Genomic DNA, 24,888 nt, shown 5'->3' on the forward strand with positions numbered 1-24,888 from the left:
CTCTGAGGTGGAGGCGTCCTGGAAACAGTTCAGGTGCGTAACTGACATCTCAGAATGGTCATGTTCCTGACTAAGGATCACATCCCAGAAATAAGAGCAAAGCTGTTTTAGACTATTTTTATTACACCTTAAAATAAATACTCCTTAAATGAGATCAAAGTGATCAGCTTTACTCTATCTTCTGGTAAAAGAAAACTTTCTTTACTACATTATTTAAAAAATTTTAAAATATAATGTTCAGCATTTGGTAAAAAATGAAGTATATAAGAAACAGGACAAAAAAAAAAAGAAACAGGACAAATGAGCAAGAACCAGGAGAACAAATAAGCAACAGATACATGTTCACTGGTGACTGAAATTTTAGTCAATCTTAGGATGAACAATTATCTGAAAAACACAAAACACATTTTTTTTTTTAAATCTGAAAATGAGGTAAACACAATTTAGGTCTCTAATTGCTCAAGAACTCTTTGATTAATATTTTTAGAGTCTAAGAAATTTCTGCAGGGCTTTTTTCATATCTTTGTTTCTAAGACTATATATTACAGGGTTAAGAAGTGGGGTCACAACAGAATAAAACAGAGTCACAATCTTCTGCATTCCAGCTTCATGCTCAGAGGTTGGACTCCCATACATTACGAGGACTGAGCCATAAAACAGTGAAACCACAGCCAGATGAGACCCACAGGTGGAGAAAGCCTTTTTTCGCCCAGCTGCTGAAGGTACTTTCAATACAGCTCTCAGGACCAGAGCATAAGACCCCATGATGAAGAGAAAAGGAATGATTAGGGGCAAAGGACTTAAGGTGGAGAAGACAAGCTCTATCACAGGAGCTTTTTTGCAGGTGAGTGCTAGAAGAGGACCTGGGTCACACAGGAAGTGGTCAATGATCCCAGATCCACAGAAGGACATTTGGGAGATGATGATGATGGGAATCAAGAACCAGAGGAAACCAAATACCCAGCAGCTGATTATGAGATTGGCACAGAGACGTCCAGTCATGAGAGTGGGGTAGTGTAGAGGCCAGCAGATGGCAAGGTATCGATCAAATGCCATAATAGCCAAGAAAAAACATTCTGTAGAACCCAAGGAGAAGAAAAAGTAGAACTGGAGAAAGCACCCAGAGAAGGAGATGAGCTTGTTGTGAGAGAGGAAGTTGGCCAACATGTTGGGGACAGTGGAGGTGACATACCAGATCTCCAGGAAGGAGAAGTTGGCCAGCAGGATGTACATGGGGGTGTGGAGTCTCTGATCCCAGCACACAGCACAGATGATCGAACCGTTGCCCATGAGGGTCAGGAGGTAGACAGCAGAGCAGAGCACAAAGAGGAGAATCTGCCCCTCCTTGGGGCAAGGGAAGCCCAGGAGGATGAAGCCGGTGATGGTGCTGGAGGTGTTGGGGGTGTTGGATATTTTCATGAGTCTGCGAGCTGTGAAAGAACCAGCAAATACCAAATGAGTTTGTATAGAGATATGAGGACCCAGATTTATATTTAAATCATCTTGGAAGAGTAAATAGAGATTTATATAGTAATAGCTATTTTTTTTCCTTGTAAACTGGGTTAATTATTCTCATTCACATTTTCATCATGGATTTAAGAAAATATTTGATCAGAATTGGTAAACTCTTGAAGGAAAGTGTGGTAGAGGTATTTGAACATTAGACTTTGTTCTTAATGGAGAATCTGACTGTCTATCTACCTACCTACATACCATCCTACTGCCTATCTAGTTTCTCAGAAAAATAGGGACAGAAAAGAATAATTCTGCTGCATATAAAGGTCCTTTATGGTTTCAAAAAAATGATTTAAGTCCAGTACTAATTCAGAGGAAGGTAGCTTTTTAATGATCGACTAAAAACAATTGCTACTTATAATACTTAGGTATTTTTAACCAGGGTTGTTCTGCTGGGGTTCCTGAAATTTCATTTAGGGGTAAGCATCTGTTTAATTTAATAAATGACCTTTCAGATTGAATATTTAAGAATTGTTTTTATTTATTTATTTGTGATAAAACATTTCAGTGTAGTATTTCTTCCCTTTCCTTTACCCTCACATCTAATTCATCAGCAATTTCTGTTAGTCTCTCTCTAAAATAAGTCTCATGTCCATTCACCTCTCTCTAATTCAAGCCATCATCTTCTTTTCTTCTCTGGACCACTGTGATACTGTCCTAACTGGGTTTCTTGTTTCTCATCCCTGTCTCTCTACAATTTGTGATCCATACCATGGCCAGCTGCTGCTGCTGCTGCTGCTGCTGCTGCTAAGTTGCGTCAGTCGTGTCTGACTCTGTGTGACCCCATAGACGGCAGCCCACCAGGCTCCCCCATCCCTGGGATTCTCCAGGCAAGAACACTGGAGTGGGTTGCCATTTCCTTCTCCAATGCATGAAAGTGAAAAGTGAAAGTGAAGTTGCTCAGTCGTGTCCGACTCTTAGTGACCCCATGGACTGTAGCCTACCAGGCTCCTCCGTCCATGGGATTTTCCAGGCAAGAGTACTGGAGTAGGGTGCCATTGCCTTCTCCAACCATGGCCAGAGTGACTCTTTAAAAAAAAGAAAATCAGATCACACAAATTTCAAATAGCTTCCCAATGCACTTAGGATCAAACAAATTTTCAAACTAGGGTCTTTGAACTGACTCTTTTTCATATCTCCAAACTCTCCTCATGATTCTGTTAGTCAAATATACTTTTTCTGTGTCTCTCATGCACACGCATACACACAGAAACACACACTCTGTGTGTAAGGGAGATATACACACCCTCTACTAACATACACACTGCAAATATAAAACAGGGTTCAACAAACAGTGGGGTAGCAGGATGTATTCCACACCCTGTGCTCTACTGACCCTACTGCAAGCTGCCTGCATTTGGACTATAATACCTGTGCTAGGCTGCATAACAGTAGAGGGGACTCACTTTGAAATACTCTGCACCAGGGGTCAACAAATATCTTCTTAGCTATTTTAGTCTTGTAGCCACATAGTCTTTATGATAACTGTTCATTTCTGCTGTTGTATGAAAGTAGCCATAGACACAAAACCTAAATGAATGCACATGGCTGTATTCTCATAAAACTTTATTTATGTCCACAGAAATTTGAATTCCATGTAACTCTGATATATTACAAAACATTAGTCTTCTATGGATTTTTTAATTTAAATTAAAAAGTAAAAATTTTAGCTCACTGGCTATACAAAAGCAGGCCGTGTTTGACCTATTGCCATAATTTGCTGAGCTCTGGTCAATACATTTATAGAGACAGGAAAGCAAAGACATTCATTTTACTGTAGAACAATGGAAACTCTTTGGTCCATCGTGTGACCTTATTAGAAATGGAGGAGACCTCTAGAGGGCAGCTGGAATCAGCCTGTTCTGCGCTCACAGATTTTTTTGGGACCAGTTTAATTACAAAACTTCAGTTTCCAAAGTCATCAGGATTGCCTTTCTCTTTTTGTTGCTTTACACACACACACACACACACACACACACACACACACACATGCACTGCTTCTTTCCTCCTCACAATACTTCAGTAATATAACATTAGCCTTCTTTCAGTTTCTAGAAGCAGTTAAATACTGTCCTGACTAAGTGTCTTTGTTCTTGTTGGCCTTCATGGTCACTCTTAATTCTGACTGCTCAGCACACTATGAGGAAGAGGGTATGTACTTTGTAAACATTTTTTTAAAGAAAGGACTGTCTACATTGTGAACAATGTAGAGAATATAGACAGATAATACAGAAACATTTACCAATTACTTCATTTGAGCTTCAAATAACTTGTGAGATGAAATCTTAGGAAATGAATTAGACAGGAAAAGGCTCTAGGATCTATAAAATGATCTAGGTAATGAGAGTGCTGGCCCAGTCTTGAGATGAATCCATTCAAAGAAGTAATGGAAGCAAATGCTCTGTGTGGAAGAATATGTCTCACCACAAGTGGCTTACTCTCTGTTTCTGGAGATAATTATGGTCCCCCAGTTGTGGATGTCAACGTAGGAGAGAAGGAAGATGGGATGGAAATTCTAGGTTCAGTCTCATAGCAAAGTAGCTGGTTGGCTCTAGTGGAGTCTTCTATTGTCTATAAGCTATGTTTTCTTAATTTTTAAAATTTTTATTCTCTATTTTTAATTGAAGTAGAGTTGATTTACAGTATTGTGCTAATTTCTGCTGTACAGCAAAGTCAATCAGTTATACACATACATACGTTCTCTTTAATCTTCTTTTCCATTATGGTTTATCGAGGAGATTGGATATAGTTCCCTATACTACACAATAGGACTTTACTGTTTTTCTGTTGCTTGAAAAATTTGTTCCGTATTGTTGACCCATTCTAAATGTAATAGTTTGTATCTACTAACCCCAAACATCCTGTCCATCCCTCTCTCTCCCTCTTCCCCCTTGGCAACTACAACTCTGTTCTTTTAGCTTTCTTTTCTTTATATGAGAAAGGAATAGTACCATATGATTTTTAATTACTTTTCATTATAGCATGCTTACTCCTATTCCAAGTATACTGCAAGTACACATGATATCAAGACTGTGAGATCTATGAGATCTAGAAGTGATATTGTAGTTAACATCTGTCTCTTGCATGAGAAAATCAGCTGGATAGATTTTCACTTCTACAAGAAGGGAAAAGATCCAGGTCAGTTCCTGCTCAGGGCAGTTTAACTTTGAGAGTCTGACAATATGCCCTAGAAAATAAGAACGAAGTGAAAAATGATACTGTGTGTGCCATCATCATTTCATGCTCAACTTAACTAAATTGACTATGGATTAAAAAAAAAAAGGTATTTCTAACAAGATTGTATTGTTTGTTGCTGCTGCTGCTGCTGCTAAGTCACTTCAGTCATGTCCGACTCTGCGTGACCCCATAGATGGCAGCCCAGCAGGCTCCCCCGTCCCTGGGATTCTCCAGGCAAGAACACTAGAGTGGGTTGCCATTTCCTTCTCCAATGTGTGAAAGTGAAAAGTGAAAGTGAAGTCGCTCAGTCCTGTCCGACCCTTAGCGACCCCACGGACTGCAGCCTACCAGGCTCCTCCATCCATGGGATTTTCTAGGCAAGAGTACTGGAGTGGCTTGCCATTGCCTTCTCCAGTATTGTTACTTACCCTTAATTAATTTCCTCCTCTGTACAGAGTAGCTGTGGTTTCACCTGGCACAAAGGGGATGTTGGAGCTGTCCAGAGAGGTGGGAAGTGTCCCCTGAATTAGTTGCAGAAAGTCCTGTGGCAGAAAGAGTGGGAATATGCAAATAGTGGTGTCAAAGCTGTGTGATGTGTACAGGATGTTTGGACTGAGTCATTAACAAAGCCAAACAAGGTAAACTACACACTCACCTGCATTATATCTTGGAAAGGTTGGGTTAAACTCAATCTTGAATAGTCAGGTCATCAGCTATACTATATAAAGTGAAGGAAAGACATTTCTCTGATATTTTACTTTTTCCTCGGGGCTAGTTTAAGTAGGCACAATGGGGTGGAAGCATTATTGGCCTGCTCTCACAATAATACCTCCATCTACTTCATTTAGTTTGGTCAGGAGATAGCACACCTGTCCCATGCAATGCAGGAGACCTGAGTTTAATTCCTGGATCAGGAAGATACCCTGGAGAAGGGAATGTCAGCCCACTCCAGTATTCTTGTCTGGAGAATCTCATGGACAGAGGAGCCTGGCAGGCTTCAGTCCATAAGGATGCAGTTAGACACAACTGAGTGTGCACGTGCACACACACACACACACAAGATATAACATGAAAGACCTGAATGAACTTTTTGGCCAATCGAATATCATATGTAGCTAAAGCAGAGTAAAGGAACTCTATTTAGAGGGTAGTTTTACTAACTTTTTAATATTTACTTTCTCCTCTAAACAAATGGACAGAGGGCAATCCAGACCTGAAGTTTCTCTGCATGTGTGGTCTTTCTGGAGAGGAAGGTTGGTCTTCTCTACAGAAACCACCAAGGAGTGAAGGAGTTTCACAGAAAGTGAAACATCCTTCTGTGTTTGCTGAAGGATGGAGAGATTCTAAGCAGAGGCTCCGGGGAGTGAGGATCCATGAGGATCAATTTACCACTTCCAGAAGAACGTCTGTGTTAGGAGAAATGTTCTTTACTAGTTATTCCCTTCCTCTGGGACCTGCCTTCTCTGGAGACTCTGATCCTTCTATTTTACCTTTGACTCCCAGTAGGGTTGAAAATATTACTTTTTAAAGCGCCCGAATTCTCAGGGATGGCAAGAGATTTCATCAATGTATAAGACAACTCAGATTGCCTATCAGGTATTAAAAGAAAGTCTATAAAAATAACACAGTGGGGTGGCTATGATGTAAGAAACTGTTCCTGGGCCTCTAGTGAATGCTATCAATTATGAGTTTTGGAAACAGAGCTGCCTTTGATTCTCTAGAAAGAAGAGCTAGATGGGCTGAAGGTATGATATGACCTCAGCCATAGAGGGCTGTGCAGCTAGTTGCCCCAAGAATCCGTCCCCTTCCAGGGCCTCTCTGGTTGTTTTATAAATCTTTCCTTTCTCATTTGTGCTTGAGCCCTGTGAGTGTCAAGCAGATGTTTTGAGGGTCCACTTGTCAGGTCTGAGAGAGGCCAGAGCATAACATTCCTTAGCTCTACTCAGGGGTCACATCAGGGAGTTGGATCTAAGCTTCCTCATCTTGATGGAGGTACAGATGTCTTAGCACAATCCACTTCTTGTCCCTTTCTCTCCAATTCGTGAAGGATTTTCATGTCAAAGACTTACCAGGTCATTTCACTTCCTTGTTTGAACAGCTTTGTTGTTTCCCTCTGTCCACAACATGAGATTCAAAATTGCCAAATAAAAGCTTTTGCACTGGAGCCTTAACCTATTGCTATTGTTACCACTGTTGTTGTTAAATTTTTATATTTTTACCTTTTCTCCACTATTTCCTGTAGAAGTACTTGTGTCAACAGTCACATCAAATTGCTTAGACATACAGTGGAAGACCGTATATTTTTCTTGGGTGAATAATCTTACCCTCTGAAAAGCAGGCAAGAACCGTCTGCGTTGATGACTACTAGTGTGAGAGTTAAGCCCTGTGAAGTGAGGGTCCCAGGAGATTATTTGTTCATGAAGAAGTAGAGAGCTAACTTACTAAAAGTTCTCTTTGCCTTATTTTTTTAAACCTTTCCTGTCATTTCCCCCCCTCAGCTCAGACAGTTTCTCACAAAATCATTTTTAAAATTTTTATTTTATATTGAAACATACTTGGTTAATGATGTGTTTGTTCATGTATACAGCAAAGTGATTCAGTTATATATGTATCTGTTCTTTTAAAAATTCTTTTCCCATATAGGTTATTATAGAATATTGAGAGTTTCCTGTGCTATACAGTAGGTCCTTGTTAATTATCTATTTTAAATATAGCAGTGTGTACATGTGAATCCCAAACTCCCAGTCTATCCCTGCCTCCCACCCTTCTGCCCTGATAATCTTAAATTCATTCTCTAGGTCTGTGAATCTGTTTCTGTTTTGTAAATAAGTTCATTTGCATCATTTAAAAATTTTTCACATATAAGCAATATCATGTGATATTTGTCTTTCTCTGTAAGGCTTACTTCACTTACTACGATAATATTCAGATTTACCCATGTTGCTTCAGATGGCATCACTGCTGCTTCTGCTAAGTCACAGTCATGTCCGATTCTGTGTGACCCCAGAAATGGCAGCCCACCAGGGTCCCCCGTCCCTGGGATTCTCCAGGCAAGAACACTGGAGTGGGTTGCCATTTCCTTCTCCAATGTGTGAAAGTGAAAAGTGAAAGTGAAGTCACTCAGTCGTGTCCGACCCTTAGCGACCCCACGGACTGCAGCCTACCAGGCTCCTCCATCCATGGGATTTTCTAGGCAAGAGTACTGGAGTGGCACTGTAATGAACATTGGTGTACATGTATCTTTTTGAGCCATATTTTTCTCTGGATATATGCCCAGGAGTAGAATTACTGGATAATATGGTAGCTCTATTTTTAGTTTTTAAGGAAACTCCATATTGTTCTCCATAATGGCTGTATCACTTTACATTCCACCAACAGTGTAGGAGGGTTCCCTTTTCTCTGCACCCCCTTCAGCATATGTTGTTTTTGGATTTTTGGTGGTGATGGCCTACTGACTGATATGAGGTAACATCTCATTATAGTTTTGATTTAAATTTCTCTAATAACTAGCAATGTTGAACATATTTTCATGTGCTTCTTGGCCTTTTGTGTGTCTTTTTTGTAGAGATATCTATCCATTTATGTTCTCTGCCCATTTTTTTATTGTTTTTCTTTTCCATGATATTGAGCTGCATGAGCTGCTTTTAAATTTTGATGACTAATCCTTTGTTGTTGGCATCAGTTGCAAATATTTTCTCCTATTCTGTGAGTTTTTGTTTTTGTTTTAGTTTATGGTTTCTGTTGCTGTGCAAACGCTTTTGAGTTTGATTGGGTCCCATTAGTTTATTTTTGTTTTCATTCTCGTTACTCGGGGAGATGGTATGAAAATGATATTCTGCATTTTATGTCAGAGTGTTCTGCCTATGTTTTCCTGTAAGAGTTTTATAGCATTTGGTCTTACATTTAGATCTCTAATCCATTTGAATTTATTTTTCTGTATGTTGTTAAAGAATGTTCTAATTTCATTTTTTTTTACATGTAGCTGTCCAGTTTCCCCAGCACCATTTATTGACGAGAATGTCTTTCCTCCACTATATAGTCATTTGTCCTTTGTCATAAATTAATGACCATAGGTGTGCAGATTTATTTCTGGGCTTTCTATCCTGTCCCATTGATCTATATTTCTATTTTTGTACCAGTACCATACTGTCTTGGTTACTGTAGCTTTGTACTCCAGTCTGAAGTCAAGAAGTCTGATTCCTCCAGCTGTTATTCTTTCTCAAGATTGCTTTGGCTACTCATAGACTTTTGTTGTTTCCATATAAATTTCAAGAATTTTCTCCCTGTATTAAATGTGAAAAAACAGAATGGTTGTATCAGTACAACATGGTTATTTACCCTTGTGATTACATGCCTGACTGGGAGCTGTGACGTGCTGCTGATGCCTGGCATCAAGACAGAGTATCTTACCGTGTATCACTAGCCTGGGAAAAGATCATAATTAAAAATTCAAAATATGGTTTCTACTAAATGAATATTGCATTCATGCAGTTGTAAAGTTGAAAAATCAAGGTCAAACTATCATTAAGTCATGGGCAGTCAATACTTAATCTTGCAGCATTTGACAATAAAGCATAAAATTGGGGGAAAAAACAAAAAAGAAAGAAAGACCTCCATGTTACTATTCAAACATTGCCATTTAAAGTATTTTTATACTTTTTTGTATTGTTTTATGAAGACTGGATTTAACTTTTCTGCACATGTGTTGTATTTACAATATTATACTATACTAATTCACTAAGTTCTTATCAGTCATTTCCCATAAACACGTCCTAATTGTGGCTCAGCAGGAAAGAATCAGCCTGCCAATGCAGGAAAATTCCCTGTAGAAGGAAATGGCAACCCACTCCAGTATTCTTACCTGGGAAATCCCATGGACAAGGAGCCTGGAGGGCTACAGTCCATGGGGTTGCAAAGAGTTGGACACAACTTAGCGACTAAACAACTATACTTATTCACTAAGTTCTTATCAGCCTTTTCCCGTTAGTTCAGTTCAGTTGTTCAGTCATGTCCAACTCTTTGTGACCGCATGAACCACAGCATGCCAGGCCTCCCTCTCCATCACCAACTCCCAGAGTCCACCCAAACCCACGTCCATAGAGTCGATGAATCCATCCAACCATCTCATCCTCTGTCTTCCCCTTCTCCTCTTGCCCTCAATCTTTCCCAGCAACAGGGACTTTTCCAATGAGTCAGCACTTTGCATCAGGTGACCAAAGTATTGGAGTTTCAGCTTCAACATCACTCCTTTCAATGAACACCCAGGACTGATCTCCTTTAGGATGGACTGGTTGGATCTCCTTGCAGTCCAAGGGACTCTCAAGAGTCTCTCCAACACCACAGTTCAAAAGCATCAATTCTTTGGCGATCAGCTTTCTTCACAGTCCAACTCTCACATCCATACATGACCACGGGAAAAACCATAGCCTTGACTAGATGGACCTTTGTTGGCAAAGTAATGTCTCTGATTTTTAATATGCTGTCTAGATTGGTCATAACTTTCCTTCCAAGGAGCAAGTGTCTTTTAATTTCATGGCTGCAGTCACCATCTGCAGTGATTTTGGAGCCCAAAAAAATAAACTCAGCCACTGTTTCCACTGTTTCCCCATCTATCTGCCATGAAGTGATGGGACCGGATGCCATGATCTTAGTTTTCGGAATATTGAGCTTCAAGCCAACTTTTTCACTCTCCTCTTTCACTTTCATCGAGAGGCTCTTCAGTTCTTCTTCACTTTCTGCCATGAGGGTGGTGTCATCTGCATATCTGAGGTTATTGATATTTCTCCCAGCAATCTTGATTCCAGCATGTGCTTCTTCCAGCCCAGTGTTCCTCATGATGTACTCTGCATATAAGTTAAATAAGCAGGGTGACAATATGCAGCCTTGACGTAGTCCTTTTCCTATTTGGAACCAGTCTGTTGTTCCATGTCCAGTTCTAACTGTTGCTTCCTGACCTGCATACAGGTTTCTCAAGAGGCAGGTCAGGTGGTCTGGGATTCCCATCTCTTTCAGAATGTTCCACAGTTTATTGTTATCCACACAGTCAAAGGCTTTAGCAGTCAATAAAGCAGAAATAGATGTTTTTCTGGACCTCTCTTGCTTTTTCAATGATCCAGTGGATGTTGGCAATTTGATCTCTGGTGCCTCTGCCTTTTCTAAAACCTGCTTAAACATCTGGAAGTTCACAGTTCATGTATTGCTGAAGCCTGGCTTGGAGAATTTTAAGCATTACCTTACTGGTGTGTGAGATGAGTGTAATTGTGCGGTAGTTTGAGCATTCTTTGGCACTGCCTTTCTTTGGGATTGGAATGAAAACTGACCTTTTCCAGTCCTGTGGCCACTGCTGAGTTTTCCAAATTTGCTGGCATATTGAGTGCAGCACTTTCACAGCATCATCTTTCAGGATTCGTAATACCTCACCTGGAATTCCATCACCTCCACTAGTGATGCTTCCTAAGGACCACTTGACTTCACATTCCAGGATGTCTGGCTCTAGGTGAGTGATCACACCATCGTGATTATCTGGGTCATGAAGATCTTTTTTCTACAGTTCTTCTGTGTATTATGGCCACCTCTTCTTAATATCTTCTGCTTCTGTTAGTTCCCTACCATTTCTGTCCTTTATTGAGCCCATCTTTGCATGAAATGTTCCCTTGGTATCTCTAATTTTCTTGAAGAGATCTCTAGTCTTTCCCATTCTGTTGTTTTCCTCTATTTCTTTGCATTGATCTCTGAGGAAGGCTTTCTTATCTCTCCTTGCTATTCTTTGGAACTCTGTATTTAAATGGGTATATCTTTCCTTTTCTCCTTTGCTTTTCACTTCCCATAAACTCTTTTTCCCTTTTCCCATCAACTTTTCCTAATAGCTGGATATTATTCAGCTTTAGAGGCTTTTTCCTTTTTCCCTTTTCCCATAAACTCTTCCTAATAGCTGGATATTATTCAGCTTTAGAGGCACAAGGGGAATTCCCTCCCCCCTTTCACTCAATAGCATATATATGTATATATATATAAAACTCTGTTACAACAAATTAATAATGATGAAGAATGTGACTTTTGGATTAGAGAGACTTGTCTGAATCCCTGCTTTCTGAGTTGTTATTAGACTGCATTGCTGGCAAATTGTTATCTGTTCTCTCTAGGCCTTAGTCTTCTATTCTGTGAAACACGTGAAATAGTAATGGCTCATATAATGTCATAATGAAGACTAAAAAAGATAGTGTATATAAAATGCTTAACTTGGAAGCTTACATATGATAACCTAACATCAGGAGACACCATAGCATAACAGTTTACAGTATGGTTTCTGGAGTCATAGTTCTTTAATTCAACCTGATTCCAACACTCTTAACTGTTTGGGCAACTTACTCAATCAAGGCTTCCGTTCCATTCTGTCGCTCAGTCGTGTCTGACTGTTTGCGACCCCGTGGACTGTAGCCTACCAGGCTTCTCCGTCCATGGGATTCTCCAGGCAAGAATACTGGAGTGGGTTACTGTTTCCTTCTCCAGGGGATCTTCCTGACCCAGGGATCGAACCCGGGTCTCCCACATTGGAGGCAGACGCTTTAACCTCTGAACCACCAGGAAAGCCCCAGTCAAGGCTTAGTTACCTCATTTATGAAAAGATACTGACGGTGTACTTGAGGCTGTACAACTCTTGAATGGCTAAAGTGGAAGTTCATATCAGGCACATTGCAAGTTAGCTGGATTTAGTAGAAATGCAGACAATAATTTACTTGATTATCACGATACCTCTATAAAGACTCTAATCTTCAATTTCCTCAGTGAAAACCCTCTCAGTAAGAATATGAAACTTGTTCTCAGTCATGTCTTTTATGGAATGAGTATTAACCAAAACTAACTCATGAATAGTTCTTCCTATAGAAACGTGCTGTGGAAGACTGGTTTTATTAATTATATATCTCTAGTCTACTATTGCCTGGAAAATCCCATGGATGGAGCAGCCTGGTGGGCTGCAGTCCGTGGGGTCGCTGGGGGTCGGACACGACTGAGCGACTTCACTTTCACTTTTCACTTTCCACTTTCACACATTGGAGAAGGAAATGGCAACCCACTCCAGTGTTCTTGCCTGGAGAATCCCAGGGACGGGGGAGCCTGGTGGGCTTCTGTCTATGGGGTCACACAGAGTCGGACACGACTGAAGTGACTTAGCAGCAGCAGCAGTCTACTATAGAAAATGAACATATGTGGTATATTTAATGCTGTTGTTTAGTCACGAAGTCTTGTCTGATTACTTTGTGAGCCCATGGACTGTAGCTCACCAGACTCTTCTCTCCTTGGGATTTCCCAGGTAAGAATATTGGAGTGGGTTGCCGTTTCCTTCCCTAGGGGATCTTTCTGACCCAGGTATCAAACTTGGAGATAATTGCATATTATAAGGCTAAATGTCGGAGAAGGCAACGGCAAGCCACTCCAGTACTCTTGCCTGGAGAGTCCCAGGGACTGGGGAGCCTGGTGGGCGGCCGTCTATGGGGTCGCACAGAGTCGGACACGACTGAAGCGACTTAGCAGCAGCAGCAGCAGCAAGGCTAAATGTAAAAGCACTTTGTACAGAAACCTATATAATAATGATTTGATATTTGAAAGATAACGAAAAAATCCTTATATATATATAATTAAATATTTTTATATAATTAGGATCTTGGAGAATAGTATGAAGCATACATACTAGATTGTTATTACTGTTGATCTAGTAGAGACGGGATGTGTGAAAATTAGATTGTGGGTGGAGTGATGGTAGTAGGGAGTGGTACGGAAAAAAATAAAGGAGTCTGTCATAAAAACAGCATGTACAATATCCGACTTGTATAAAATCAACTTATATGAGCGTATGTATGTGTATAAAATAATACATGAAAGATTGTTCACTTAAACATTAATGGTGTTTACCTGAGGGTGATGGGTTTAGATAACTTTTAATTTTAAATACTTTTATACTTTTTCTCTTGTTTGATAATTGTAATAATAAACATTTATTATATATTGAGAAAATATCCAGCTACTTTTTTTCTGGTTCTGGCTATGAGAGTCAAGTCATTTTCTTTTTTTCCCCTTCCCATCCCATTTTTAAAAGTTGATGTACTGTTGACTTATAATATTAGTTTCAGGTGTACAACATCATGCTTGAGTATTTTGAATATACTCCATATAAAGTTGTTATAAAATATTGGCTATACTCCTTGTGTTGTACTTGTATTCTTGTAGATTATTTATTTTATACATAGTAGTTGGTACCTATTAATACCTTCCCCCTTCCCTATCCTCACTGGTAACCACTAGTTTGTTCTCCAAATGCATGAATGTGTTTCTGCTTTTTTTACATTTATTCAAAATATTCATTTGTTTTAGTTTTTGGATTCCAGATATATATGATAATACTCAGTATTTGTCTTTCTCTGAGTTATTACTCATAATATCCTCCAGGTCCATCTTTATTGTTATAAATGACAAAATTTCATTCTATTTTTAGCTGAATAGTATTCCATTGTATACAAACACACACACACCTTATCTTCTTTATTCATTCATCTGTACATCATAAACACTTAGGCTACCATATCATGACTCATGTAAATATTGCTGCTAAGAACATTGGGGTGAATTTATCTTTTTGAATTAGTGTTTTCATTTTCTTCAGATAAACACCCAGGAGTAGAATTGCAAGATCATATGGTAGTTCTACTTTTAGCTTTTGAGACCCCCTCCATACGGTTTTCTATAGTGATTGCACCAGTTTATATTTCTACCAACAGTGTACAAGTGTTCCCATGTCCTGGCCAACACTGATTATTTATTATCTTTTTGATGATAGCCATTCTGACCAGTGTGAGGTGATATCTCACTGTGGTTTTGATTTGCATTTCTCTGAGGATTATGTAAGCTGAACTTCTTTTCATGTCCTACTGGCCAACTCTATGACTTAATTAGAAAAATATTTATTCATGTCTTGCCCATTTTTAACCAAGTTTTCTACTTTTTATTGCTCAGAGGATTTATTTCTTTATTTGGATATTAACCCCTTATCTGTTACATGGTTTGAAGTATTTTCTTCCATTCACTAGGGCGTTTTCTCATTTTGTTAATTGTTTTTTTTTTGTTTTGCAGAAGATATGAATTTTATGTTGTCCCATTTGTTGATCTTTTCTTTGTTGCTTGTGCTTTTGGTACAAGTATTATTATCACCATTGTCTTGTATTAACCTATAATGGAGTGCAATCTGTGTTGCTGTTGTTCAGTCGCTCAGTCATGTCTGACTCCTGGAGACCCCATGGACTGCAGCACACCAGGCTGCCCTGTCCTTCACCATCTCTCGGAGCTTGCTCAAACTCATGGCCATTGTGTCAGTGACACCATCCAACCATCTCGTCCTCTGTCATCCCTTTCTCCTCTTGCCTTCAATCTTTCCAAGAATCAGGGTCTTTTCTAATAAGTCAGCTCTTTGCATCAGGTGGCTAAAGTATTGGAGTTTCAGCCTCAGCATCAGTCCTTGCAATGAATAGTCAGGATCGATTTCCTTTAGGACTGATTGGTTTGATCTCCTTGCTGTCCAAGGGACTCTCAAGAGTCTTCTCCAACAGCACAGTTCAAAAACATCAATTCTTTGGTGCTCAGCCTTTTTAATAGTCCAACTCTCACATTCATACATGACTGCTGGAAAAACCATAGCTTTGACTATCTGGACTTTTGTTGGTAAAGTAATATCTCTGCTTTGTAATATGCTGCCTAGGTTTGTCAGAGCTTTGCTTCCAAAGAACAAAGCATCTTTTGATTTCATGGCTGCAGTCACCATCTGTATTGATTTTGGCGCCCCCCAAAATAAACTCTTTCCCTATTTCCATTGTTTCTCCATCTATTTGCCATGAAGTGATGGGACCAGATGCCATTGTCTTAGTTTTCTGAATGTTGACTTTTAAGCCATCTTTTTCACTCTCTTCTTTTACTTTCATCAAGAGGCTCCTCAGCTCCTCTTCGCTTTCTGCCATAAGGGTGGTGTCATCTGCATATCTGAGGTTATTAATATTTCTCCTGGCAATCTTGATTCCAGCTTTTGCTCCATCCAGCCCAGCATTTCACATGATGTACTCTGCACATAAGTTAAATAAGCAGGGTGACAATATACATCTTGCTGTACTCCTTTCCCAATTTGGAACAAGTCTGTTCCATATCCAGTTCTAACTGTTGCTTCTGGACCTACATACGGGTTTTGCAGGAGGCAGGTCAGGTGGTCTGGTATTCCCATCTGTTTAAGAATTTTCCAGAGTTTGTTGTGATCCACACAGTCAAAGGCTTTGGATAGTCAATGAAGCAGAAGTAGGTGTTCTTCTGGAATTCGCTTGCTTTTTCTGTGATCTAATGTATGTTGTCAATTTGATCTCTAGTTTCTCTGCCTTTTCTAAGCCCAGCTTGAACATCTGAAAGTTCTCGATTCATGGACTGTTGAAGCCTGACTTGGAGAATTTTGAGCATTACTCTGCTAGCATGTGAAATAAGTGCAGTTGTGCAGTAGTTTGAATGAGTGAAATGTGCAGTAGTTTTAGAGTGTAATCTATAAAAATACTGAATTACTATGCTGTACACCTGAAACTGATATAAGATTGCAAATCAACTATATACCAATGAAAAAGTGGCCTAAATCTGTTCTCTGTGGTTCTGCTTTTTCATGTCTTACTATAAGTAAACTCCCCTTCCCTACCCCACCCCCTACAGGAATCTGGAGCTTCTTGCATTGAAAAAAAGCAGATCTACTTCCTAGATTTGCACTTATACCAGTCTCTGTACTCACTGTTCTTTGCTTTGTGGGTTTTTGCATATTTATGGTATAAGATCATCTTCTGAAAGTGAGAATAGTAGTGAGAATGTCTGGAATTTAGATATAAAGGACAAGAATCTCTGACTATGGTCATGACTAAACAGCTTGCATTAAACTAACCATTCTACAAAAAATAACTATAAAACCTTGACAAAATACATAAAAGGAATATTCTAAGGCACTAGAAAGCAGTTAACACAGAAAAGACTTCAGGGGATAAAATTTCAAGAAGGGAGGAACATGGAAATGAGTTTCACATTCACATTGGGGCTTTTCCCCTGAGGAATAGCAATCAGTAGGGCAGGAATATGTAGATAGGAAGGCATTTGGGAAAGATTGGGGTGAAGGAAGAATACTGTCTCAGCAAAAAGCAGTAGATTCTCCTCAGACTGAACTGAGGAGATAAAGGTTTTGTGCTTATGGCCAGTAAGGCACTTGGAGTTTGAGAAACAAATTCTAGAAAAGGAGGACCACAGAGAAGGAGGATCAAAGGGTAATATAATCTCCTTTCAAGGCATTTTTGATGTCTCAGCCAGCCATTCACATACAAGATAAGATTTCAAAAAAATCTAGCAGAAAGCAGAAATTGAGAGTCTAAAGTGCTGAGCAGATGTTTTAGGAGTCATGATTTTCAGAGTACAAAAATAGGAATTCAGGGGTCCTAAGGTGGAGGTATCCTAAAAACAGTCCAGGTTTGCAGCTGAGATCTCAGAAAGGTCATATTCCCGAGTAAGAGTCACATCCCAGAAATAAGAGCAAAAGTGGTTAAGGTTGTTTTTACAACATGAATCCTTAAATGGGATCAAACTGATCTGTTTTTACTCTATCTGCTACTTGAGGGAAATTTAACCTTTGTTGCATTACTATATCCATTGTCTTTATGATGTTAAAAATATAATGTACAGCATTCAATTAAAAATATGAAAGTATATGAAGAAAGAGGACAAACAGTCAAGAACCAAGAGAAGAAAAAATCAACAGATAACGTGCTCACAAGATACTGAAATATTTTCTGAATAATGTTGTTTTTAACCTGAAAATAAATAGAATATTTAGAAATGTTTGCAAATTAGTAAATAAAATTTGGGCTCTACTTGCTAAAGAGTCTTTTTGGTTAATAGTTTTTATAGTCTCAGAAATTTCTTCAGGGCCTTTTTCATATCTTTGTTGCTAAGACTATATATTATTGGATTAAGAAGTGGGGTGACAACAGAATAAAACAGAGTCACAGTCATCTGCATTCTAGCACCATGATCAGATGCTGGGCTCCCATACATAAACACTACTGAACCATAGAACAGTGAAACCACAGTCAGATGAGACAGCAGGTTGAGAAAGCCTTTCTTTGTCCAGCTGCTGAAGGAAATTTCAATATAGCTTTTATGACCAAAGCATAGTACCCCATAATGAAGAGAAAGAGAATGATGAGGGGAATAGGACTTAGAGTGGAGAAGACAAGGTCCATCACAGGAGCTTTTATGCAGGTGAGTGCTAGAAGAGGACCTGGGTCACACAGGAAATGGTCAATGATCCTGGATCCACAGAAGGACATTTGGGAGATGATGATGATGGGAATCAAAAACCAGAGAAAACCAAGTACCCAGCAGCTGATCACAAAATTGGTGCAGAGACGTCCAGTCATGAGGGTGGGGTAGTGTAGAGGTCGGCAGATGGCAAGGTATCCATCAAATGCCATAATAGCCAAGAAAAAGCTTTCTGTAGAACCCAAGGAGAAGAAAAAGTAGAACTGGAGAAGGCAACCAGAGAAGGAGATGAGCTTGTTGTCAGAGAGGAAGTTGGCCAACACGTTGGGGACAGTGGAGGTGACATACCAGATCTCCAGGAAGGAGAAGATGGCGAGCTGGATGTACATGGGGGTGTGGAGTCTCTGATCCCAGCACACAGCACAGATGATCAAACCGTTGCCCATGAGGGTCAGGAGGTAGACAGCAGAGAAGAGCACAAAGAGGAGAATCTTCCCCTCCCTGGGGCAAGGGAAGCCCAGGAGGATGAAGCCAGTGATGGTGCTGGAGGTGTTGGGAGTGCTGGATATTTTCATGAGTCTGCGAGCTGTGAAAGAACCAGCAAATACCAAATGAGTTTGCATAGAGACATGAGGACTCAGATTTATACTTAAATCTTCCTGGGAAAGATATAAGGACTTGCATGCCTGAATGCTAAGTCACTTTAGTCATGTCCAACTCTTTGCGACCCGAGGGACAGTAGCCCACCAGGCGCCTCTGTCCATGGGATTCTCTAGGCAAGAATACTAGGACGGGTTTCCATGCCCTCCTCCAGGGGATATTCCTGACCCAGGAATCGAACTCACATCTTTTATGTCTCCTGCACTGACAGGCAGGTTCCTTAACACTAGTGCCACTTGGGAAGGCCATAAGGACTTATATATCAATGATTTTTTCTTGAGAGATGAAATATTGACCTGGGTTTCCTCTTTATTCTCATTCATATTTTCATCCTGGATCCAGAAAAGTTCTGGATCCAGAATAGATAAGCCCTTCTAGGAAAGGGTTGTAGCAGTTTTTGAAGATTATATAGACTTAATAGAGAATATACATATATTATCTTTAGGGCTTCCCAGGTGGCGCTAGTGGTAAAGAACCCATCTGCCAATGCCAGAGACATAAGAGGCAAAGTGTTCGACCCTAGGGTCAGGAAGATCCCCTGGTGGAGGGCATGGCAATCCACTCCAGTTATTCTTGCCTGGAGAATCCCCAGGGATAGAGGAGCCTGATGAGCTACAGTCCAAAGGGTCACAAAGAGTCAGACACGACTGAAGTGACTTAGCATTTTTGCATACAAATATATATTTAATAGAGTCTATCTATCTACCAACCAACCTACTGGTCTATTGTCACAAAAATGGAATGGATTTCTTCTACTTTTCAAAGAGGTGACATCATTGCAGTTGTGTCAGAAGTTGAATCAAACTATGTTGCACATTTATACATTATCTTACAGGTTTCTGATTGATTTCAAGATCAATGTGCAAGATTATTTAACAAAAGTATTCTCATTTAGAACAACAGAAAAAGACATGTTGCAGGTATGCAATCTTTTAAAGCTACTCTGCCTTGAGATGCTCCAAGTAGTTACTGGAGGATAAGCAAAATTTTAGTTCTGAATCCTTACAAATCCACTGCTACTAGAATATTTAGAATTCCATGTTATCAGTAATATTCATAACTTATATCGTTGGGATAGAAATATATCAATAACTGTAGCTTGGAAAATTTCATATCTCTGTTCCAGGTAAGTACAGACCTATGTTGCCATGTAACATAAATTAATGGAACTTTTGGAATTACTTCCTTTATGTGACTTTTGAAGCAGCCTTTATTTCAAACTAAATGATTTAACTTATTAATTTCATATTGTTTTACACTAATTATCTGTAATCATCAGATTGCAATCATCAGATCAACTACAGGAAATCAACCTTGATTTCTATTGCGTTAGAAAGGCAATCCTAGTCATTCACGGTGGACCAGCGTGTAAGAATTATTAACAGAGCATGTGAAAAAGGTCTGTACTTACCTGGAACAGAGAGATGAAATTTTCCAAGCTATAGTTATTGATATATTTCTATCCCAATGATATGAGCTATGAATATTACAGATAACATGGAATTCTAAATATTCTAATAGCGGTGGATTTGTAAGGATTCAGAACTAAAATTTTGCTTATCCTCCAGTAACTACTTGGAGCATCTCAAGGCAGAGTAGCTTTTAAAGTTTGCATATCTGCAACATGTCTTTTTCTGTTGTTCTAAATGAGAATACTTTTGTTAAATAATCTTGCACATTGATCTTGAAATCAATCAGAACCTTATGAGATAACGTATACATGTGCAATATAAAGAAAAGCTATGTTCCCTACCCCTTGTTCTATTGTAAATCCATATTTTGGTTTTGAAGTTTGACACAGGGACTCAGGAAGTCTAATAATTTCCTACCAGAAATATTCAATTTCTGAGAAACCTCCAGGATCAGAAGCAAAAGGTGGTGGCAGCAAGGTGTCATCCCTTCTCATGTAAAGGTATGGTTGCTTACATTAGTGTTGGAGGAGGAAGAGAACTGTGTTGGTTGGAGGCAGGGCAACAAGGCTGTGGGAGAGATTATAATACAATACATATTCTTTAAAAACCCTTTCTGGGTCATTTTAAACAGGATTCCCTGATTCATACCGCATGAGGGATGCTTGGGGCCAATAGAATTCTTGCAGATATGCCAGGTTGTCTTTTAGAGTATATAACTGGACTGGAATAGGATTTAAAGGACTCTATTTGGTGAAGGGAAGAGTGTGTAGGTTCTGGTACTTATACCATGCAATTCCATTTACTGTCTTTCCTCTTCTGCTTTTAAAGTCAGTTTCCTAGGGGCCCAGTAAATTTCTGAGACCACACATTCATTTTTTTATAAAGGAGAGTTGAAGGAAGATGGCAGAAGAGTATAACATCTGAGTGACTTTTAAGTCACTCTGTACCGGTTTCACTCATGATCAATGACAGTAATCATTTACCCTACTTTTGCTTCTCACCCTGGCTTTTGTAGTGTAGTTACAAAGTTGTATCAGTCGCATGAGCCCATTGATTAGTAAAGAATAAAATTAGCGATGCAAAGGATTAATTCTGCTATGTGAAAAGGTCCTTAATGAGTTCTAAGTATTTTAGAATCTAAAGATAAATCTAAGATTTGCCAGCCAGGATTAGCCCTAACTTTGCCAGAATCCTTTGCTCTACGTTAACACTGCAGGCTGATGCTCATTATGAAATGTCCTAACAAAGTCTGTGTCTGTGCAAAAAAAAGCGTAAGTCTATAATTCTTGTACTGATTCAGAGGAAAGTATTATGATCAATGAAAAACAATTATTAAGTATTTTTGACCAGGTTTGCTTTGCTGGTGTTCCTGAAATTTCATTTTAGGAGTAAGCATCCACTCAACAATCACATAATTTGACCTATTCAATTGAATGTTGCATAACCTTTTTGGTGAAATTTGTGTCAGTGTAGTTTTTCTCCATTATTTAACCCTCACATTGAGTCCACCAGAAATTGTTGTTACTTTTTCCCATGTCTAACACTCTCGTGTTTAAGCTCTCATCTTTTCTTCCCTGGATCACTGTGACGCTGTCCTCACTGGCTTCCTGTTTCCACCCTTGCCTCTAGATAATGTGTTATCCCTGTCACGGCCAGAGCACTCTTTAAAAAAGAAAATCAAGTCAGTCCCTTTTCTTGTGCACATACTTCAGTTAGCTTCCCAATGCACTGAAAATAAAATCTTCACACCACACTATTAGATGACCCCTTGTAACATCTTCCCTGGTGGCTCAGAGGTTAAAGCATCTGCCTCCAATGCGGGAGACCCGGGTTCGATCCCTGGGTCGGGAAGTTCCCCTGGGGAAGGAAACGGTAACCCACTCCAGTATTCTTGCCTGGAGAATCCCATGGACGGAGAAGCCTGGTAGGCTACAGTCCATGGGGTCGCAAAGAGTCGGACACGACTGAGCGACGGAACGGAAGGGAACCGAACATCTCCAACCTCATCTCATGGCTGTATTAATCAATCATATACATTCTATATCTCTCAAACACATACATACACACACACATTAGAAACACGTATTCTGTTTTGCAAAGGACTCTGAAGTTTGAATTTAATATAACTCTGATGTGTTATATTAACACAGTTTCTGAGTAACAGAAAGTTAGTCTTCTATTCATTTTTTAATTTAAATTCAAAATGTAAGAATTCTTAGCTCACTGTCTATACAAGAATGGGCAGCAGGCCAGATCTGGACCATTGGCCATAATTTGCTGACTCCTGTTCCATGCATTTTTAAGGATAGGAAAGCAATGATAATCACTTTACTGTGAAACAATAGAATTCTTGGTCCAGCAAGGATCTTATTAGATAGGAAGGGAGGAGACCACTAGAGGCAGCTAGAATCAGCCTAGTCTTCTCAGGTAGCACCTTTAGGCCAGCTTCAGCTTATTAGAAAGATGAGCTTCTAAAGCCATTTGCCTTCTTTCAGTTTCTAGAAATAGCCAAGTACTTTTCTGACCCAGGGTCTTTGTTCTTATTGTCCTCCATGGTCATTCTTAATTCCTAGTTCTCAGCATAGTATGAGGAAGATAGTATATATTTATAATTTTTTTGGAAAGAAATGATTGTCCTCACTGTTACCAACATAGAGAATATAGATAGATAATATAGAGATATCTACCAATTACTTTCTTTGAGCTTCATAGAGCCTGTGAGATGAAGTTTTAGGAAATAAATTATATAAGAAAGCGCTCCAAATGATCTGAGACTAGGAGAGTATTGGCCCAGACATGAGAGGAATCCATTTAAAGGAAGTAACGGGAGCTAAGTTTCTGTGTGGAACAATGTGTCCCATCCCAGGTGGCTTACTCTGTATTGCTAGAGATAATAATGGACCCCGGCTGTAGATGTTAAAATAGGAGATAGGGAGGGTAGGATGGAAATTCCAGGTTTAGCATCATGACAGAGTTGCTTAGTGGCTTTAGTGGAGTCTTCTACTGTCTATAAACTTTGGTTTCTTTATGTGAAAAGGGAGTAAGGTTATATAATTTTTAATAACCTTTCATTATAACATGCTTACTCCTATTCCAAGTATACTACACGCACACATGATATGAAGGTTTTATAGATCTAGAGGTGATATTTTATTTACATGTATCTCTCAGATGAGAAAATCCGTTAGTCTGTCACGTTTACATGAGGCAAAAATATCCAGGTGATTCCCTTTAGGGCAATTCTCCTACTTTGAGAGTCTGACAAAGCTGCTCTAGAAAATAAGAAAAGTGTGAAAAATGATTCTCTGTGTGTCATCACCATTTCATGCTCAACCTAACTATAAATTGTCAGTGGGTGAAAGATATTTTGAATAAAACATATCATTTGTTACTCACCTTTTATTACTTCACTCCTTTGTACAGAAGAGCTGTGGTGTTCACTTGACACAAGGGGAAGCTGGAGCTGTTCAGAGAGGCAGGACAGTTCCCCTGAATTAGCTGCAGAAAGTTCTGTGGCAGAGGGAGTAGAAATATGCATACGGAGGTGTCAAAGTTGTGTTATGTATGCAGGATGTTTGGACTGAGTTTATTAACAAAGCCAAGCAAGATAAACTACTCCCTCACCTCCATGCTGTCTTGGAAAGGTTGGGTTAAACCCAATCTAGATTAGTCAGATTTTCAGATGTAATATATAAGATGAAGGAAAGATATTTCTCTGAAATTTTGCTTTCCCCCCAGGGCTAGTCCACAGAGGCACAACGGGGTAGAAGCATCATGCCCTGCTCTCACAATAGCACATCCATCTGCTTCATTTGGTTTGGTCAGGAGATGTCACAGCTGTCTCATTTCTGCAATGCTTTTGAAAACAAGAAAAGCTCTCATTTCTGAGAAGTGGCAGGCAGTTAAAGCATAACAGAAGAGCAAAGGATTTGGAGTAAGTAGTTGAGGGTATGATATACAACATATAAACTATTTCTAGTTCTTCCAACTGTAAAATGGGTACAGTAGTACTTTCAGCAAAGTACTTTCACCAAAGTACTGAGGATTCTGAATGATAAAACATGTTGAACCTTGTCTAGGGCCTGACACACTGTAATGCATAGGAATTTTTAGCTGTATAATATACAGCTGAAGCAAAGTAAAATGAAGCTTTACTTAGAGGATAGTAGTTTTCTCACTCTTTTATACTTATTTCTCCTCTAAGCATTATATCATCTCCTTTCTTGAACAAGAGGACTATCCAGACCTGAAGTTTCTCTGAGTGTTCTGGTCTTCCTGGAGAGGAGAGTTGGTCTTCTCTACAGAAACCATCAAGGGGTGATGGAGTAGAAACTGGGTGAATATCTTCCTGTGCTTGCTGAAGGATTTAAAAATTATAAGCAGAGACTCCAGAGAGTGAGAATCCATGAGGATCTATTTACCACTTCCAGAAGGATCTCTGTGTTAGGAGACTGTTCTTACTAGTTATTCCCTTCCTCTGGGACCTGTCATCTCAGGAGACTGTGGTCCTTCTACCTTTGTCTCCCAATAGAGTAGAAAACATTACTTTTTCCAGCCCCAAACTTCTCAGTGATGGCATGAGATTTCATCAATCTTTTGCCAATATGAGCCAACTCAGAGTGCTGTTCAAGGGAAAGTCTATTAAAAAAACAGTGTGATGGCTGTTATATAGAAGATGTTCCTGGGCCTCTAGTTCAGTGCAGTTCAGTTGCTCAGTCGTGTCCAACTCTCCCCGACCCCATGAATCACAGCACGCCAGGCCTCTCTGTCCATCACCAACTCCCGGAGTTCACTCAAACTCATGTCCACA

The 24,888-nt window shown here is 39.5% G+C and overlaps 1 protein-coding gene and 1 pseudogene across 5 annotated transcripts; both read right to left on the minus strand.

The window, feature by feature from the left end:
- Positions 1-483: 483 nt before the first annotated feature.
- Positions 484-23,569, minus strand: LOC129562807 (olfactory receptor 11G2-like). 5 transcript variants are annotated; one of them, XM_088840063.1, is made up of 4 exons: positions 18,355-18,492; positions 8,835-8,975; positions 5,121-5,234; positions 484-1,430 (listed from the first exon to the last, which is right to left on the minus strand). In XM_088840063.1, the coding sequence occupies exon 4, from the start codon at positions 1,417-1,419 to the stop codon at positions 484-486; it is 936 nt and encodes a 311-aa protein (XP_088696189.1). In that variant the 5' UTR covers positions 1,420-1,430; positions 5,121-5,234; positions 8,835-8,975; positions 18,355-18,492. The 5 variants fall into 5 exon arrangements, with proteins under 5 accessions (XP_088696189.1, XP_088696188.1, XP_088696190.1 ...); XM_088840062.1 differs by lacking the exons at positions 8,835-8,975; positions 18,355-18,492 and adding an exon at positions 23,475-23,569; XM_088840064.1 differs by lacking the exon at positions 8,835-8,975 and having other exon boundaries at positions 18,355-18,485.
- Positions 17,647-23,588, minus strand: LOC148776750 (olfactory receptor 11G2-like; annotated as a pseudogene).
- Between the last annotated feature and the right edge of the window lie 1,300 nt (positions 23,589-24,888).

The sequence above is a fragment of the Moschus berezovskii genome, chromosome 9, assembly GCF_049115385.1.
Source record: "Moschus berezovskii isolate FMDL1 chromosome 9, NW_MosBer_1.0, whole genome shotgun sequence".
NCBI lineage: Eukaryota > Metazoa > Chordata > Mammalia > Artiodactyla > Moschidae > Moschus > Moschus berezovskii.